Source organism: Seriola lalandi, unplaced genomic scaffold (assembly GCF_002814215.2).
Source record: "Seriola lalandi dorsalis isolate HSWRI2012SDOR001 ecotype SW California unplaced genomic scaffold, Sedor1 jcf7180002054269, whole genome shotgun sequence".
Taxonomy (NCBI): Eukaryota; Metazoa; Chordata; class Actinopteri; order Carangiformes; family Carangidae; genus Seriola; species Seriola lalandi.
In genome coordinates this window covers 471,261-492,584 of record NW_019524822.1, presented here as the reverse complement: position 1 = coordinate 492,584, position 21,324 = coordinate 471,261, and the positions used below count along the sequence as shown (strand labels likewise).

Here is a 21,324-nt window from a genome sequence, read left to right as displayed (position 1 = left end):
CTTATGGGCGTATCATTTATCATCTTACTGTCTACTGTGTATCTGAATGCATATTTATCAGTTTTATTGAATATAAAACTTAAGCATTTTAATGGTGCCACAGAAACAGAGAATGTTCACAGTTAATCATCAGGCCAGACATTTGTCCTGAGGAGATGCAGATACAGGAGTAGGAGGGAGAAGGTATGAGGAGGTTCAGGTTATTCGTGAAATAAAAGCTTTATAATTTTTGCACGTTTAAGCCAAGAAAAAAAAAATCAGTGAACCATGTCGTTTTCAGCCTAGGTAACAGGTGACTACATGTAAATGAATAAATGACACACACAGAGGCAAGGGGAGAGGAAGCACCGTGCTGTTGCCGGTGCCTCCGGTTGGCTGCGCTCTCCTCCTCCTCCTCCTCCTCCTCCCCCTCCTCCTTCTCCTCGGCGCCGGACAGACAAGGGGAGCGCACCGTGAACACATGAAGGATGGATGAACTTTAAATCTGCCTCACAACTTTCAACGCCTCTCTCTCTCTCTCTCTCTCTCTCTCTCTCTCTCTCTCTTTCTCTCTCCCCGTCCGTCAGTCTCTTTCCCCAGTCTCCTTTCCTCTCCTCCGCCGCTCTCTGCTCCAGAAGCGGAACAAACCAGGAGGGGGGAGAAGATCTCGACAATGGATTTACCGCGATCACGATCCCGCTGTGAATGATCAGACCTGTTTGTTTCTTCTTTCTTTTTTTTCTTCGCGGAGGCTCATCAGCGTCTTGAGTCGAGATGATGGCTTCAATAGGGGAATTCGACCCTCTCAACACCAGAGTCCCTGCAACTAAAATAGAAGTTACCGTGTCGTGCAGGTGAGGTGTAACTCTCATATATATATACATACATGTAGATATATGCCACTTTAAACCCAGATTAAAAGTCTGTTATTTCACCCGCGCCGCGTCAAATATCACCGATATGCTCCATCAAAGTCATTTCAATTAACTGTGTGTGGTGAATGTGAATATGTGAATATTGAGTTTTTTTTTTTCATCTGATGTAACACCAATACCTGCTTGTATAAACCAAAAGAACATCTATCTATCTATCTATCTATCTATCTATCTATCTATCTATCTATCTATCTATCTATCTATCTATCTATCTATCAGGTGCTCTGGGTGCAGCAGACCTCTCAGTGTGTTTATGTGCTTTCTCTCTCATGCGTAACCTTTTACTTTCAGATGCCCTCTGCTCTCAGGTAAATGGTTAATCCCATCACCAATATGCATGAAAGTGACTAGAAATCCTTCAGACTCTGGTGGTTTGTGTGCAGCCAGTGGCCCAGTGGATCACCACTGATAATCACAGGCACTCACTCTCCTCTTCGCCCAGAAGAGGAGAGAGATGATCAAGTTTTTTGTGAAAATACATTTCCGACATCTTAAGTATTTATCAAGTTTACATCCTTTTTTTTTTGTCTTGAATTATTGGGTTTTTGGAAGATATTTGGTTGTATAATAACACATGCTGGTTACCTTGGGTTGATATAAAGACAGGAAGCAGAAGGAAGCAGTTATCCTGATTCTGTCAGCAGATAACAAAATCCACCTGCCAGCACCTTTACAGCTCACTGATTAACATGTTTTTACGTCCTTGGTTTAATCTGAACAAAAAACGAGAGGAACAAACAAAAAGCTGTGGTTTTACGGGGGAATTATATGTGGGACTAAATAGTCTAATAGTCGCATACATCACCCTCTGTAATGAGCTTTAGAGATGCTTGTAGGGAGATTATTATTAGATAGATTATTATCTAGCTGTTTCCCCCTGTTTCAAGTATTAATGCTGAGATAACTGGCAGCTGACTGTAGCTTTCCATGCATGATTGATCTTGACTTCTACTTCTTCTCAGTTTAAAGAATTTGTAAATTTCCCAAAATGTGGAACAATTTCTTAAACACTCCTGCATCTCAGGAACACGTGCAGCAGCCAAAGCTGATCAATCAAGTCTCTCTAACTGAAGTCCAACTCGACTGACCACATGGCGGAGCTACAGCAACCACTTTCACATTTTGGTCAATAACTTTGAACTGTGCACTACAGAAACCTTTTTTCCCCTACAGCCCCATAGAAAATGAGCTTTTCTCTCAAGGCTCCACCCACTTCTAATTTTCTCAGTGTTTAAATTTGATTCAGTCTTTACCCAATTTAGTTCATGACATGGCTGAATTTTGAAAAAAATATATATCAGATGAAATTTTAATACAGGTAAAATGATAAAAAACCTGGGCTTCCAACACAGACATCATCATAATGTATCTTACAAATGAAGTCTGAGCTACAAATCTGGACACTTCTGCTTTAAAGGGATGTAAGTTTACGTCTATAGTTTTCACACGGACATGTTCAAACTCCACCACACCACCAGATTCCCTGGACGTGAGAGTTGTACAGAGCATGTACATTTTTGCTGAAACTTACACTTTTCATAATGAATTAATTACTAAGGCGCTGCATTAAAGTCCGTCCATCTCAGTAACCTCCACTTAATGTTTGCAACAATGCTAAAATGTGAAGTGTGTTCACTCATATTGATAACAATCGGGACTTTTAGAGTTGTAAACACAGTATATGAAACAAAGCCACTTTGATAGTATGGCAGACATTAATTACAGTAAGTAGTTAATTCAGGAACATGAAGGCAAATGGCTTGTTTATTATTGCGTCCTTATCTTCTTCCTCCTGAAGGTCATCTTCATCAGCCTTTAATCAGTAACCTGGTGTAAATGCAGTCTGCATTTTGGGGCAGAGGTTGGCAGCACCATATTTTGAGATGGTTTCACGCAGTAATCTGGGGAGCAATTTAAATCTGCCCATTAACTACTTTTAGGGTTTAGCTGAGACTTTTAGAAACTGTCAGGAGAGCAAAGAACAAAAGATGAAAATGTTATTTAAGAAATAAAGTGAAAAAAAAAAATCCTGAAAGAATCAATTTATTTCTGTTCTTTGTCTGTCTCCACAGGAATCTTCTGGATGTGGACACATTCTCCAAGTCAGATCCTGGTAAGTATGAACCCTTTACAGTCTCTGAGTAAGCACTGAAATGTTGGTAATAACAGAACATTGTTTGTTTTGTTGGTGAATATTGCTTTGGGGAATAAATAATTTAATAGCCAATTTTGATATTGAACTGTGGATCAACTCAATATTTATTTATTGAATTTATTTTTTAAATTGGAAGATGTTCGCTTTCTGTTGTATTTTTTTATTTATTAATACATTTTTTATTTATTTATACACCAGCATTAATTGTGCTTCCTTACAGCAAGAATAGCAGTGAGACATAATGAATACTGGTAAAAAACAAAACAAAAAAAACCCAAAAAACTGAAGAAGGTCAGAGCTATCAGTGAGTGACGACACTGCTGATAAAATACAAGAGAGGGAAAGGACAATAAAGAACAAGGACAAGACTAAGGAGGGAGTGAAAAGTGAAGGTTGTACCCATTCTATCATCATCCTGTGACCTTTCACCCCTCGTATACATTCTCAGTGAAGACACAAGGGTGGTTCAACCTTTCTGGAAGGAATTAAATTTACATTCTTCAACCAAATAACAGTAAATAAATTAAGAGCAGAATTATGTCTCTATGGAAATTTAAAAAATGAATGATGCCAACAATTACAGGGAACCTGGAACGTACAATGTGGAGGGTATTATCCTGCTTCTACCACAGCTACTTGCAGCAAAATTACATAACGTAACATACATTAAATAACAAAGTTTAATCTAGATTTAAAGAGGATGAAATATATTTCCTGGGCATTATGATTCAAACAGGAAACAGGAAAGACGACGGTTCACAAGGCTTTTAAAAGAGTTTTAAAATCCTGACCAGATTTCTCTGATTTCTTTCATCCTTAATGGTCCCATATTTTACACCTCTCTCGTGTTTTATTTTAAGTGTTATCCATAAGAAGATATATTTGTGGTTTTAAGAATAAAAAACCATCTCAACATAGTTTTACATCTCTCTCTCAGGCTTCTCTCTGGAGCTCTAGCAACAAGAGTTCGGTGTTGTTTGACTGTCTGTGGTATGACTGACTGTTTTCTCAGTGATCGAATAAAAATATGGCAGATTCCAGGTTAACAATCAGAGAAACCAAATCCTGCAAGGTTGGATGGTGGGTCCAGGTGGGCGGGGCTTGGGGCATGACTGCTTTGTTGTGACATCACAAAGTTACAGAAGTCCTGACGGCTCATTTAAGGCTCTGTTTCTGAATACAGGTTGTGTGTGTTTCTCTGTGGACTGAGCGCTTTGATACTTTCACAGTATTAATATAGAACCTAGACCTGATTTATAATAAAAAAAAGACATAAAAATCTCAGTTTATCCAATATGGGACCTATAACATATTCAGCACAACGACATGATATTATTAAAACTGTCGGTTTCTCTTTCCCTCTCACTCTGTTATGTGACTTCTCCTCATCTCATTTTCCTCTCGTTTTTCCACTGTAGCTCTCCCTCAGACCCACAGGCCACAGCTTCACTGTGGCTAATGTAGCTAAATTTCAAAGTCTCGCTTTTTCCTCCACTGACCTTTAGTTGATATGAATTTTCAGTTTCATGCAAATATTAAACGCGTTTGAAGTTAAATATGCTTGGTCTATACTAACAAGCTATTTCTTTTATTTTATTGGTTATTCACTGGTCTGGTCGCTAGATGTTAATTCAGCCAGACAATCACAGTCAAGGTGTAGACGGGTTTCCAGCGATGTCTTCAGTCCGATGTAGGTGCACATAAAAAAAATGACTGAGATCTTGGGTAGATGGGAAGATTAACATGAAACGTTGTTTTTGTGCCTTAAATTGCATAAATCACAGAAGTAATGGGTGGAAATGTTCACTATCTGAAGAAGGATACCTCCTGGTTAGCTGAGAGTGGAGAATTAGTTATTAGTTCCAGCGATTTTCTCAGAACCTGGATTTTATATGGTGCAATGTACTGAAGATGGATGTGTCTGCTCACAAGCTGGAGAGTTGTCAGACTGTTTTAATGTGACGCAGCTCACAATGTTATTCTGTTTATGACTGTTAACTGAATTGTGTCCGACCCCATAATCAATACTTTGCTGATCAGTTTAAGGTGTGTGTGTGGAGTTTGGTGTGTGTGAGACTCAGACTTATGGCTTTGGATGGAATAAGCATCACATTATTACAAAAATCAAACTGATGTGCTGCATCTTCTTTCATGATCCTGTGGATGCTGATTCATATTTATTAGATCCTGTATTGACACAGTTTGTTATGAGTGAAGCGCTGCCTGTCTTCACTGAAGTCAACAAATATGCGTTTCGACTAATGTAACATCTGGCATGTAACGGAGACATTGGGCCTCATTCAACAATATCTTCTTAAGTATTCTCTTAAATTCTTTCTTAAATTGCTCTTAAGAAAATTCTTAAGAAAACTCTACGTCAAACGCAAAAGGAACTTTAATAGATCTGAAGTGGAGTTACTGCTGCAGGAAGTCAGCTGCAAACGAGCAGTTAAGTGTTAATGTAGTGGACATTTATTTTACCATAATGCTTTGTAAAATAACAGAAGTTATTTAATTTTAGTAATTTAAATAATATAATATTATATAACTGTAGAACAGAAGAAAACGCAATAACCACTTATTTTGCTCAAACCCGTAAGTGGGTTTTAAGAAGAAATTTCCTCTTAAGAATGGTTGGTGAATGAGGCCCGTTATGTTTCTTTCAAACCTCAGTAATATCTTGAGACTGTTTCTTCAAATTTGGCATAAATATCCACTTTGACTCAACTGATTAGATTTTGGTGGTCAAAGGTCAAAGGTCAAGGTCGCTGTGATTTCACAAAACACATTATTGGTCTCTTGATATGGGATGTGATATCTTAACACCACCTCAAGGGAATTTGTTTAAATGTTCAAACAGAGATGAACTGATTAGATTTTTGTGCGCAAAGATCAAGGTTCAAGGTCACAGTGACCTCACGTTCTTGTGAATGTGATAAATCAGGAACGCCCAGAGGGAATTTCAATCCTCTGGCACAAAGGTCAACTTCACTGTGACATCATGATGTTCGGCAAAAACACCTCTGGCCATTATTCAACGCTGTGACTCAGGAAGGCGAGATTGTGACCATGTTTCCTTACAATACAAGCGGGAGGTGGTAATTGTAGTTGATAAGTCATATAGAGCTACAGTAAGTGTGTGGTCTCAGTTAGCGTTTCTCTGTGGAACAAGCTAGGACTAAGACAGGAAACTGACAACACATGGACGAGTAAGCGACCATTACCACCACCACCACCAGCAGAAAAATCTTACATATAGCACGTTTAAGCTGTCATGACATTATGGTTACGGGTGTCCTATCGCCCTTCTGTGCACATCCCAAATGTCTGAACGGTGGTCTATAAATTTAGGTTATAACTGGAAAACCATGAGTTTATTTGTTTTTGAATGCTTTATTCTGTGTTGGGAATAGTCAGCTGATGTGGACGGCCAAACATCTCTACACTGGAAATAGCCTAGCTCTCTCTCTGTTAATTATGCACAAGAAACATCATGGTGGAGCTCTTACAGATTTCATTGCATTTTCAAAGCACTTGCTGAGTGAAGAAAATAAAATGAAGGCATTTAAAAGACATAAAGTGCTGCACAAGAGAGAAATGAATGATCTTTGGAGTGACAGGAATAGGAACAGGCTATTGTTAGTCAGAAAGTGAAGAAGGGACAGAAGATGTTAGCCTGTTGTTTCTTTCATTTCAACTGTAAAACATTATTAATCAAACCTAAGACTGACACATTTTTCTAGCACTCTTATAAGGCTCCAGCTGCAGCTATGTTTAATCCAGAATAAACAATAAGCATTTTTAGCTGCACTGATGTTTTGGAAGCGCTGTCATTGAGCGCAGTCATCAGAGCAAAGAGTGTGGCAGATATAGACAAGCGCTAAGGAAATGTTTTAGTTGAGTGTTGGTTTGCCTACACAGAGAGCTGTGTAGCGCATCCTCTCTGCACCTGCTAATCCAAACTGCTCTGTCACACGTTTTAGTTGTGTAACCCCTTCGCCCTGATGACAGTAAAGCTTTTCTACCTTTTACCAGTAGCTTGTGAGATGAAAAGCAGTGTGGTACTTTTGAGAGCCCACAGGGTGCCGCTTTCTCAGACAGATGTTATAATTAATCAGCCAGATAGTTGTGCTTTAAACGAGTTACACAAGTCACAGCTGGAGAGCACAGCTGTCTAACTCCTCACCTAAGGCTGGTCTTGAGGTCCTGGTGATAATGTCTGTGGCTGGTTACAGATGTGACGGCGGCCCGAGGAGTCAGTGGTGCTCCAAGCAGTGGAGACAGGGAAAAAGTCAGTCTAACATAAACAGATGTGATGAACAGTAGCATGTGCTGCCTGTTGCTATGTGCACCGCAGCTGGAAGATTTAATTAAGAGAGACACTATTAACGATTGTAAATGAAAAAGCACAGCCAGCACAGGCAAAGAGGAAAGCTAGATTCAAGAGTTCAAGATTTCTTTTTTTTTCTTTTGGATCAATTCTCAACACTTGCGTTTTGCATGTGGACATATTGAAAGTGGTGGACAACTGCAAATGACCAAATTGAAGTCAAGAAGGGACACAGTAAATCGATAACTGTCATATTTTGTGGTGAACAAGCTTTTTGTTGTTGTTGTTGTTGTTGTTGTTGTTGTTGTTGTAAGATGCAGCTATACTTAAACAAAAAGACAATAAGTTTAGTTTTAAAAAGTCAGAACAGTAGAATAGAAACAGAGGAAAGTAGGAAGTAGAATTGAATTCCTGAAAATTGCACAATAAGAGCTTGATGTTATAATATACCCCCCAGTAATACCCCATACAGCAATGTAAATGTAAATGTAAAGAGTGATGTTGCCATATATGTCACTTATAAGGGACGTGTATATATATATATGTTTATTATATATATATATATATATATATATATATATAATATATATGTTTACAATATATAATAGGTTTTATATATTATTTTTACTTGTATGTTTTTATTTTTTTTATATGTGCATATATTACATATATGGACTCGCTCCCTTCAAAAGAAACGCCATATATATATACAGTATATATGAAGAAAGAACATGAAATACCCAAAGTAAAATTTGTATATGTACATATAATAAAAAATAAATATAATCTATGATGAATTTTATATGGTATATCATGTTGCGACCATATTTTTTAATGACAAGTTTATAAAACAACACAAAAATCCGTTATAAAAATGTTTATTACTGTTTTCTCTTCTTAATTTCTCACTTTAAACATGTCTATCTTTCCATTCTTGGAAATAGGTCTCAGACTTTTGGACTAACATACAGTATATTGACAGGCTTTGGGACGGATATGTTTACAGTATAAGCATACATAAATAAACATACATATTTGTATTGGCAAGACATATGAGATTTCTTCAATTTCTAATATGTTTTATATATTATTTTTACTTGTGTGTTTTTATTTTATGTTAATTATGCAATCCAATATATGTGCATATATTACATTTGCATATGACAGAAATTTGCAAATTAGGTTGAGGTGAAACATTTGCATAAATCTGCATCTCAGGAGTGAAACGGGAGGACAGTATTCAAACAGTACATCTTGATATGCAGTAGATACCGTTGGTTGGAAATGTAATTTAAAAGTACGGCTGGAGCAATAAATTGGTGTGTGTCGTTTCCTATATTAAACTTTCTTGGGGTCCTGACAGTCCTCCTTTAAGCTTTGATCATTCTGAGCTTTCATGCACATATAATGATATAAAGTGGGTCATTTTACATCACCTTGTGAACCGCTGCCACCTGACCTGTTGGCTTTAATAAGTGCATAATGACTCAAACTGAGGTAGGTGGTGAAGTATATCACATCCATTAGCTACAAGACCTTTTAGATAGGTTTGTAATAAAAGGTAAAGTTCCCCTTCGGCATCAAAGCATCCAGAACTGCTGCTGAGCACCGCGTCTCCAGAGGTAGGCTATATTTGTACTGTTTATGAGATTCTTTTTTCTGTCAAGTTACACCACATCTCTCCCAGTCGCTGTCACTCACAGCACCTTTGTATGCCTCCGTGCCGAAAGACAGAAAAACGATGCAGCCAAAATGACCCGAAAATATTTCATTTTAACGATGAGCTCATTATATAGTCCTCTAAATTGAGCTCCTTGGGTAGTGAGTAGGGAGTAGTGAACGAGTGAGTGATTTCGGACACAACTTATGACTCAATGATGTACTGATTAGATTTTGATGGTCAAAGGTCAAAGGTCAACGTCACTGTGACCTCACAAAACATGTTTTTGGCCATAACTGACAAATTGGTGTTCTAATTATGACACAATTAAACACAAATGTCTATACGGATAAAATCATGAAGTGATGACATTTTATAGCCAAATGGTCAAAGGTCAGCTTCACTGTGGCGTCATAATGTTCTGCACAAACATTATTCAATGCAGTTACTCAGGCGGGGGAGATTGTGACTGTAATGCCTGCAACTTGGCTGGTTGGCAGGGGGATACAACCGCAAGGCGCTTATTCTAGTTTAAAATATAATTATTGCCAGTGCGAGCTTTGTCGGTGGTTTCTTATCATATTTTGTGTGGTATCACGGTGTGTTTGTCTGAGTGAGGCGGAAAGGTTTGGACAGGATTCAGATGGCCTCTCCAGCATGAACCAGTTTTCAGCTCTGTCAGGAACCCCTCCCCGGAAAACAATCATTTCAGGGGCTGTATCTGCTGACACATTGTGTTGGAGAAATACAAGAAAGTGAATATACCTAGTAGATGTATTTTTTTTTACAGTAGTGATTGTTTTTGTGACCGTCAATGGGGAGGATAAAATAATTGTCGCTTGATGAGTTACATGTTAAACTCCTTCCTCACAGTCTTAAAGCAGTGTGTCGGCATCTGATCAGCCTTCAATCTCATGGATGTGCAGTATCACTCAAACCAGTCTTCTCAAATAGTTGCAAACTGCCACTTATCTAACCATTTAGGGAAAAACCCACCAATCAACTCACCCCGGAATAAGTCACTGTCACAGGAAGCTGAAATGACTGACAGACTTAACAACCTCTCATCTGACAACACGTTCGCCGCTGTCCAGGAAATTACAGCGACTGAGCTGCAACAGCCCATTGATCCCTGACATCTAAAGTGACATCTCTGAACACAGCGATCATCGTAATGTAACTGTAACCGAAATGCATCTCTTTCAGTTCATAAAAAAAATGTCGAGAGCTGTTGTTGTATCCACTTGTTATTGGTACAAGTATTGGAATACACTTGTCCACAGGTGTTTTCATAAGTTGGACTCCTGATATGTTTACTCTCACAGCTGCTCCCTGCTGCGTGCGTCCAGCCTTTATGAGTCTCAGCTGCTGTACATTCGATGGCAAATTTACATGGGACCGAAAGCCAAGGCAGTAATGTGACTGTGGTTTATGACTGGAAAGATGTATAGTAATGAACCGTGTGGGTGCCATACAGGAGAGAGGAGATTGACCCATTCAATTAGTCAGTCGTTCTTTTTCCACTTCGCATGTAAATGATTTAATCAAATTATACAGGCTTAATCAGGGCTACACGTATGGCAGGACTGCGCATTGTGTACATACTAAATATAGTAGTAAATATAGTAATACAGAAAGCAGAAATACACAATATACAATCAGATCAAAAAGAGTTTGTTAGCTTCAGAGATGAAGGTGAGTTAATCACTCTAATATCATTCAGATTTAATAGGTAGCATTCAGTAAGTGGGCCAGCAGCATCACAGAGGCTCGAGAGGAAGCTGTGGTTTGGTTAATGAGGTGAAGAGAAAAGGGGAAGAGATGGAATTATGAAAGAAAAGACAAACTGAAAAAAGAATAGCAGGGCACACATTGACACACATCTGAGCCTGCTGTGTTCACCACAACCAAAGCAATAATGTGCCTCAATTGCTATTTGAATGAGTGTGGATAATAAATTTTCATTATTCGATCACTATCATTAGTCACTACTGCCAACTTATTATTCAGGGAATTAAAAAATAGATTATTACACTCACTGTGCATTTTATTAGGAACACCTGCATACCTGCTTATGCATGTAGAGTAAATGTTCACATCAAACATCAGAGACACAACAGTCTCTAGAATTTTTACTCAAAGTGGAGCCAAAAACTAAAGCATCCAGGGAGCAGAGGCTCTGTGGATGGAAACGCCCTTTGATGTGAGAGGTCAGAAGATGTTGTGGATTTAAAGTTTTAACTGGAGCCACAAACCACCGGGAAGCAAGGATTGCAATCAGTTGTTCAGTTTATGTGATGGGGATGCTGATATCTAGGAAAATACAAAATCTGGCCTTTATAGGTTCAGCAAAAAAGATTTTAACCGGCTCCATTAGTGAATTTAACAGCTGCGTCAGTGCCGTTCCTGCGCCTTAATCCCAGCGAATAAATCCAAGGGTAAATTTCTGTCCCAGTCCGACCATGAAGCCATGAATGGAACCATTGCTTGACTTGGAGTAGTATGGCTACGGCTTGACTCAATGTGTAAGTAACTTCATGGCTGCATAATGTTACATGTCTGTTTTAATTAGTGACCGGATATAGTAGACATGATAATTTAGCTAACCTGCTGTAAACCTATGCCCATATCACGGCAATGCTAGCGTGGGCTAATGGTTTTGGCTGTATTGCTTTTTTGTTGACTTGTGTAGACAGGGTAACTTTATTCACTTGTGCTTCTTGTTGTCTGTTTAGTGTCCCATTTCACTGGGCTTAGTAACACCTTGCTGACTGAGAATGGAAGGGGATGGGAGGGGATGGGAGGGGAGGGGGTGGGGGGGTTGTGGCCGAACATAAACTCAATAATGTCAGAAAGCAAAAGTGGTTTCATGACAGTGAGTTCAGTGAACTTTAGTGGCCTCCCCAGGCACCAGTTGTGAGTCCAGTAGAACACCTTCGGGATGAAATGGAACAGGGGATTGGCAACATGAATGTGCAGCTGACAAATCTGAAGAAATTTGCAGAATCTCAGGGGAAAGTTTCCAACATTTTGTGGAATCAATGCCACAAAGAACTGAGACTGTTTTGAGAGCAAAGGGAAGCCCTAGAATCACAATCAGAATCACATACAGTTTTATTTGTCACTTCCATAATATACACTTGCATACATGGGAGCAAGATATCGTTCTCTTCCAGTCAGGGGGATATGACAGTGACATGTTAAAAACACAGAGACACATATTACAAACAAGACACATATTAAGAAGACTAAACACATATAATTTGACATGTTCGTACACTATCAAATATAGCAGATAGCATAAGCAGAAAAAATAATAGATTATATAATGTATATAATGCTAAATAAGTAGCACTGCTAATATGAAATGGATTTGAAAACCAGACAATTGCTCCATCAAAAAAAGCTGTATCTTTATAAAAACACCTCATAGAGCTCAGTGGAAATGCTGCTCATGTTTTTCTGTGTTCCTCCTCACCATCAAAAAGAAGTAGGGTAATTGCTAGACTGAGACTATTGAGACATGCTGCTTCTGCTGCGCTAGCTGCAATCATTTCAGAATTCCCAGATGTGAACCATTTCCTCATATATGATGTCAGAGTACATCCTCTTCTGGGGATTGTATTGTCACATGCATCAGTTTTATTATCTTTATTTCCAAGATGAACACCCATCTCTGGACTTGTTGCCAGTCTATGACAGCGATGATATATAGAGTCAAACAACCATTCACACTCACATTCACACATACGGGCAATTTAGAGTCACCGATTAACCTAAACCTGTATGTCTTTGGATTGTGGGCGGAAGCCGGAGCACCCGGAGGAAACCCACGCAGGCACGGGGAGAACATGCAAACTCCACACACAAAGGCCTGTCAGGGCCGGCAGGTTGGAACACAGAACCTTCTTGACATGAGGCGACAGTGCTAACCACTGCCCCAGCATGCTGCCCTGACAGGAAATTGTTTCACTCCATTGTGTGAATGCCAGTGTCAGCTTGTGGACATCTTTGTTGGGTAACGTTAACACCATACAGGTTCCACAGGAAACACACAAAAGGTCTGTTATGTGGTGTGGTGGTTTTCCATATTTTTCAAGGCACTGCAGGTACACCCAGCTTTAGCAGTGAAGGTCATTGCTTGTTGTGCCATTTTGCACAACTTCTGCTTTAGAGATGGAGGTACACTTGAGCCTGTGGAAGAGCCACTTGGGCCAGATGATGGAGGTGGTGAGCATCAGCCAGACTTGCACTGTGGGGAGCAGGTGTGTGGGCGCATTGCTACGGCTCTTTCAGCACCGAACAACACTCCTCTTCATGACCATGACTATTACTAAAGAGACACGTTAAAGTCAAAACTCAACACAAGTTTTTTTTTTAAGTTTCATACATCAGTGGTTTATCATGAATGTAAATAACTTCAATTACCATTGCTATTGCAGTGTAATAGCACTGTAATAGCAACTAGTACAACAACAAGTAGTTAGTGTATCAACATGACAAATCTGACAAGTTAGTCAAATTAAACAATTAATTTACTTTTGCTATAAACACACATCATAATAAATCCAATCAGTGTCATTCACATGATTTAACTCTATTCACAATTTACATTTATTATTGAAAACTGATAAAACACTCTTTAATCCATATCATAAAATGTTGGAAAATTAATGTTGCGGTTTTCTTCTTGCTCTATGTTATCCTGTTATTTTGCCGATTGTGCGCAGAACAACGCAGGAGCAACAGCATGGCAGGAGAGGTGCTCCAGGGTGCGCTAGGATTTTATAACTCTGGGACCCACACTTTAACTTTTCTCTGACTCGGTGGAAAACTGATGTTTCCACATCACAGATGTTGAACAAAGCGTTATGATCTGTTAGTATTCAGTGCACTGTGGTGCACTTGACGTTTCCTTTCCTGTCGTTGGTCTCGCGGTGATCATGTAGATCATCTGCGTAATCAGTGAAAGTGAAGGCAAGTGTGTATCTAATCAGTTAATGAGTGGGCACTGTTAAGTTGTGGAAGGAAGATAAATCTGTTCTGTGGCGAGTAATATTCTGTTAAAGTTTGTGCACTCATGTACAGATAAAGAAATCCTTTGTCAGCTCTAACTTAGAAATCTTATCGATATCGATGCTTTGTGCATTTCTCTGTATTCGTTCTGTCCCTCCAAAGGTTAATTTTTACTCCTTTCATTCATATTCTTGACGCCCAACTCTGCGTCTTCAACACTCTCCATTTACGACTGCTGGCACAATAAAACCACCCATCTGAAAATGTCACCTTGAGTCTTGGGAAATGTTTTTGAACAAGTTATTTTTCAGGTTCATTGAGTAACATATTTTTGTTAAAAAAGTGTCAGTTTGCACACAGATTCCAGTTTACAGATCTGCCTCTTCATCATCCATTTACTGCCCTTAAAGAAGTTTTGCTTTTGCTACATAACTAACATTAACATCAGCTATTTACGTACTAGTCTAGAAGAAATGTTGCAAGCTTAGTATCAAACCTTTTCCTTTTCTCACCAAGAGCTGTTTCCAGCTGTGGAAAGCAACACCAATGTTAACTCTTGCCTCTATCACTTCTTTTCTTCTACCTAAGTTAGCATGCTAACCAGCTAGCCCCGGCCTGTCTCATCACTTTCCAATAGCAACTCACTGTAGCCTCCAGTGTACTCTGAAGACCTATTGCTAATTAGAGGGCGTATTATAACCTCTTGTCTTGTAAACGCAATGATGGCCAAAGCTCTTGTCAAGTGTCAATTACCACCACCCACTCCCGGTAAGAAACCACCAACTTACAAATAGCCCCTTTAATATAGCATGGCAGGACTATAGCTGCTTATCTCTGTTAGATATTAGAGTCAATTAAATAGTGCTCTATTTGACTGCTTGTAGTCTTGGAAATCTGATGGCTGTTTTTTGACCTTCAACTGTATCTTACGGTGTTAATCAGCGAGGTCTATTTCCAAAGTCAAGTCTGAAAACTTCATGCTTAAGAGCATATTTTACAACATATTGTATCTGCCTGTTGGATATGTGGAGGCAGAGGGGAAAAACAGAGCTGCTGAGAAGTAGAAGCACAAATGAAAAAAGACCGAGTCAAAAAGCCTGCCAGAGACTTTGAGGCTGTGATGATGAGAGTGCATATTATTATGTGAGATTTTTCAGGGATCAAAGCCAGTGATCAATGCCACATCTACAGTAGGCACAGGCGCCACAAGAGAGATAACAACGCAGCCACAGAGCGTGGCAGCACATGACTGCACATTTGGGATACATACAAAAATAGAAAGAAAGAACAAATTAGAGGCAGAACTCAGAAGCTTCGACTTTTCATCTCAGATGGTACTTTATGATACTTCAGATATCCAGTTAGTGATATTCACTCTCATTCCGATGCAGTATTGAATCACCGTTCTGTTTGTTATACCTGAGGTAGTCAGAGTCTCGGCCCTGATTCGATTTTCGTCAAGAATTTAATGAGGAAAAATTATGTAAATTAATTTTTTCCCCCCTTTTTAGAGTTATAGTCCTCAGCCTTTGCCAACAGTTTTGAGCCAAAAGTTTGTTTGCGCCATGTGTTTGTGTGTCTCAGCCTTTGTACAAGAATGTGCAAAAGATACCAAGGCAATTCTCTGATGCTCTTCTCCTTATCTCATTTATTGATGACTCAGAGTTTGTCCTTGGGGATGTTGTATCATGTTGCCTGGTCGCCGAGTAAATTAAATTTGAGTTTTTCTTACTCCACCATCAAATTACCTGATGCCTCTCTGCATCTGCCCACACATGGAGGATGTATAACTTCGCAATCAATGTGTGTTTCTCTCTAAAGTGAAGAACCAGGACGCCAGGATTGCAAGTAGTGATTTTGTTATTGATGTTTCAGATGGACAAGAATAAATAGAAGCACTGAGGGCAGAAGACAAACATATGAGAGACAATATATTTCCAGTTCAGTGCTCTTGCTCTTCACACGCAAGAAAGCTTCTCTTCCCTGTTTCTTATTCTTTCAACTTTTACTTTTATGCTAGGGTGTATTGCAGATCCTTTTTTTTCTTACTGTTGACACAGAGAACTTTCTTTTTATTTTGAATTCACTGCGCTTTAGGATGATCATGCACTCCAGTCTTGCACTATTCAGGGTTATGGCCTCAAATCCATTCTTTGTCTCGTACTTGTCTCATTCTTGGCTACCAGTCTTGCCTGTTACAGAATGCAATGTTTGCTGAGTCGAGTTTTTCTTTTTTTTTTCTTTTTTGCCTTCCTCTCAAATGTTGTCAATTTAAATGTTTTCAAAGCTGCAAAAATCAAAGCTCAAATTACTAATGTGAAATATTGTGAAAGGAGTTTCTCACACCGACTCTGCAGCTCAGCTCTGTGGAGAGTTTTAGCATCTTTCACTTTATGGTGTTAAGGTTTACATCACGCAGCTTTAATGTTTTGGTTTACTGTTCTCATCAGCCTCATTTCCTGTCGCAGGATCCAGGGACGTCATTTCCACAGGGGATTGGGTGACACATTCCCTTCAGTTTTCAATGTACTTATTTAGATGCCAGGAATTCATATTTTCCGCACAGTGTCTTTAGCATGTACCAGCAGAGCATTTCAGTCAGGAGAGATTTAATTCTTTGTGAGCAAATACATTTTAATTGCCATTTGCAATAGATATGAGTATTCAGCAATTAGACCCCACCGTGATGTCATCAAGGGGGTGAGGCTGTGTGTTGTATAGGATGCACCCCAGTGGTCTAGATACTGGTGGTGGTGGTAGTGATGGGAAGAATGTGGGAGAAGGCTGAAGTCTCAGCAATAAGCACTGAAATGACAGCTGACAGCAGAAGAGAGGGAAACAGATTTTAAAGTTTGACAGCAAGAACATGATTGGCTGGTTGAGATTCTGGTGAAATCTGATCGGTTTGTCGAAAACACTCGCAGTCAGTTGATTACAAGAAGAGAACTGTGAATAACACACCGGCTGAGTGGCGGCTGTGGAACGTCTTGGTTTTTAATTTCAGCATCCATGTTAATGGGTTGGAGCGGACACACCGACTCGTGGCTGTGTCATGTGATCTAGAGATTCAGCGCCCTTCTTATTTTTCAAACATGACGCGCATCAAGGACTCCCATCAGCAGCATATCAGCAATACTACATAAGATAGACCTTTATATGTCACAGGCATGAAAAAATATTTTTTAAGCATTTTAGCAGCTGCATGTGGAGACTGACACTGACACTTTCTGTCAAAAAACAATCAGAAATGAATTTATAATCAAAATTAATTCAACATTCAAGCAGCCTTCAAACTCCATGTAGAAAGAAAGATCTGGCAGTAGCAGTGACACAGCAGACATGCACCTGCGAGCTGCTATGCACACACAACGCAGGCAGTGTGCTCCCTGCATTACTGACCTAAAGATAGTTCTCCTGATTGAAATTACACTGAGATTCATTTTCAGATGTGGCTTTATGCACAAATGTGTGGAAACATATCACTTTGTTCTATTTTACAATTGCAATCACAATTTTAGTAAATAACGCATTTTTCCTGTTTCCTGTTGATTGAAGTTATATCACAGTTGACTCTCTCTGTAAACAATTAAGGCCAATATTCACTGGACAATGTTCAGTCCCTCGACCTGGTCCAGAGCCTGTTTCTACTCAGTCTTGACTCGATCTTTAAACTGCTCGGACATGGACTAACAGCTGTGTCATCAACATGTAGCACAATAATCAAATAAATCAGCCAATCATAGTTGATTTTACACTGATATTTTTTTCCCCACAAGGACTGGAGTTATGTAAGCCCTTTATGGAAAGTATTCATGCATGCTGTGTACCAATTACTGCTGTCAGTCAATGTTTTGGAGGAGGTGTCACTTTTTTAAATGATGGATTTTTTTTATTATTATTTTGAAACAAAGATCCTGTCAAACATGATGCTCTGCATTGCCAACAGTCAGCTGGATACGTATTCTGACCCTTTGTACATTCTCCCACAGTCCAGCCCTGACTGGGTTTTAACATATTCCAGGCATGTGTGACCTCGACCACACTGACGTTGCCCTTGGAGAGATGCAAACGCTTCTCATGCATTTCCAGAGCGAGTAAAATTCTTCCCTATTTGAACTGCGGAAGCTAAGAACAATTGAAATCCCTGAAGAGATTATGGGTCGGGAGGAAAAAAAAAGTTCTGTCATTTGGTCAGAAAGACAAACGCATCTATATGATACATTCTTTTAGCTCGAGATAAAAATAATGGGATTCATGAGATATTTTCCCTCTCATTCCCAATAACCATGAGTGCACAGTTCTTTTCTGTCAGTGACCTTTTTGCACTTCGAAAAAGTATAATTTCCTGCTCCAAAAGCTTTTCAGATTTGCTGTTAATCTGATACGATTTTAGATCTGAAGTATGACGGAAATCACCGATGATATTAGATCATTAAAAGTTAGAAAGTTTAAGACTGTAAAAATTTTGAGGTAATCTTTTGGCAGCCTCATGTTCTCATTGTGCAGCTCCTGAAGCTACACACAAGATTTATCTGGCTCTTTTATTTCTATCCACCACCATCTAAAGCGCTATCAGGCTCCCATATGAAACATCCCACTTCTCTTATGTAACATCATTTGCCGGTGGAGTACTGACAGTTTTCATCCGCATGCACGGGTGTTTCACTCCATTAAAATGTGTTGGCGAGATGGCCTCCCCCACTCCCACCAGTCCAGGAGTATTGAAAAGTAAATAATATTATATGTGTGTTCAATCAATTATAATTATTCTTTTCAGCCTATCGTTGCAAAATAAGTCACGTTTATTAAATTTCACACACTACAGTATGTGATACTTCCTGTACATTCATTTTGTTGTGTGTGCTTCAGGACTGTGACTCACTAGCAGGTAGGAGGTAATGTTTTGTTATGGCACAGCAGGTGTGGTTTTGAGAGTTTGTTCCTTGTCCTGTTTTCGTGTCTGCTGTGGTTTTAAAATGACTCATGTGGAAGATACAAACACGGTGTGATTAAGGTTGGTTTTTTTTTATGTAATTACAAATGAAAAAGTTATTTTTGGCTTTTTATTACTTTTTTTCTACAAATGTTGCTTGTAAGTATCTGAGTATAGATTCTGTGAAAAAAACAGTAGGAAGGTGTAAAGCAGAATTCAGGCAGTTATAATTCAACATAGGTTCAGTTGCTGAGGTGAATAAAGGCAAGGCCTGAGTCATAGCATCTAAATAAAGGTCACTACTCTCTAATTACCCCCGAAGACTCCTAATGAGATTTGAGGTAAGAGTTAGCAGCTCCTCTTGATTCAGACGTTCCTTGTCGTCCATCACACACCCACTGCCTTTAATCAACTTTGAAAAATAGCAATGTTTCAAAAGGTATCCCTTTAAGGTCAGTGGATATCCACATGGCAATAACATGCTGCAGGTACGCTTGCATTTAGCTCAACCTTCCTTTATGAGCATGTGTATTTAGGTTTTAAAGTAAATGAATGAACTTGATGCATGATACAAAATTAGCTACTGTAGTGTGGTTAATCACAGAGCATCTACAACCACTACCTGAAAGTGGTTAGCTTACCATCAGGGTTGGAAGCGAGGGAATCAGCTAGTTTGGCAATATGGACTCAAATTAGGGTCAATAAGGTCTAGAGCTTTTAAACTGATCACAAATAATTCCAATTTCCATTCAAGTGAATGGAAAACTGGTCTCACAATTTAGGACCCCACTGCATAGCAATGGTGAAAGTCACTTGCTCTGTCTCAATTTCATGCACTTCCATACTAACACTTGCAATTGTGACTGCGTTTAAGTGCGTGCACATTGACAAGTACGCTAACGTGCAGTACACTGTAAGTACCCAGATGATGTACTCAAAACAGTCAATAAATAGAGTGTGAAACGTCTGTCACTTCTTACCCTCAACGGTCGCCATCTTGGCTACATAGCAGATGGTGAGGGACCACCAACATATTTTCAAACTTGTGAAAACGGCAACCGAAGAAGGAGGACACATAGATGACAGATGGACAGATAGACAGATGGCGGCCTAATTTCCATGTTGCATGACACAAGGGTCACACAGAAATTTCCGGTGATTTGACAAGGGCAGTGTGTGATTTGAGACGACGCTACCCTGTCGACATTCACACACTACCCTGATGAAACTGAAAACTCGTTGGTCTAACAATAAAGTTCTTCTGTACACTGCAAGCATCGCTGGATTTTTAACCTCTTTTTTAACTCAATACATACAGTGAGTTTAATGTGTCTATATGTGAGTGTACTGACTGATGTATCTGATATGAGACACAGCAACTGTGGAAAAAAAAGGTGACTGGAAATACAACATATGGCTCTCTTTGACGAGCCGGTGAACATAGGCCTGCATCTTGAAGCATTTAGCAGCTACAGAGAGGTATTCTTCTCAGGAATTGCTGAAGAGTTAAATAGGGCTATGGGGCGTGTCTATATTGGACTTCCATTCATCAGGTTGCCAGAGGCATGACTACAAATGAATGCTAATGTTCTTGTTCCGTCTGCTTGATGTGTAAATAAGCAACCACTTGCAAAGGCCAGATCGACTACATAAGGGGATAATATGTATGATTCTGTTTTATTCACAGCTTCTTGTGGCCAAAAATGCAATTTTTAGATTCTCGTGGGCAATAAAACTCCCAAGACCAGAACTTGATTTTGAGATGTGGCACTCTTTGCTTTTGCTGTGTAACTCTAGTGAATTAGGCCCATAAGAGGCGGGAGTTCCACAGAGAAACCCCTGCCTGGTTCTGGGTATCTCCCTTCATTGGCTCCCAGCCGGGCAGCTTTGTCGTAGCTGCTCCACTGAGGTTCAAGAATTCTCTCCAAAGATTCTGGGCTCCCTTGCCTTTATCCCTCTCTTGGCAGCAGAACAACAGATTAGCAGGGATGTGGTCCACCCTGCCTTACCTAAATTGCCGTGTGAGAGGTGTATCTGTGAAGGATTGCTGACAGCAAAGCCCTTAAAACCTGGCCCTTCTTCTCTAGCTGAAATATGCCTCTGCCTGACTGTGTTACCCAGACCCAGATTTCCACTCCACACCTATTTTCCAAACGGTCGTCTATGTGTCTCATCTCTTTCATCCCCTCCTCTTCTGTGCCCCCCTTTCTTCATCTATTTCCCTGTGCTCTCTATTAGTCTTCCCACACCTTCCCTCCCTGTCCTCCTTAATGTTTCGTCTTGTCCTTTCTGCATCCTGCCTTTCCAGCCTACCCC

General features: G+C 39.6%; 1 protein-coding gene across 1 annotated transcript in view; it reads left to right on the top strand.

Annotated features, from left to right (window-relative positions):
* The first annotated feature begins 483 nt into the window (after positions 1–483).
* The window catches only part of LOC111654310 (copine-9-like), a 91,803-nt gene continuing 70,962 nt past the window's right edge, over positions 484–21,324 (top strand). Inside the window, exons 1-2 of the mRNA XM_087173690.1 lie at positions 484–833; positions 2,987–3,027. Of these exons, the coding sequence (XP_087029816.1) occupies positions 754–833; positions 2,987–3,027 (121 nt within the window). The 5' untranslated portion in view covers positions 484–753. The remainder of the gene's footprint in view (positions 834–2,986; positions 3,028–21,324) is intronic.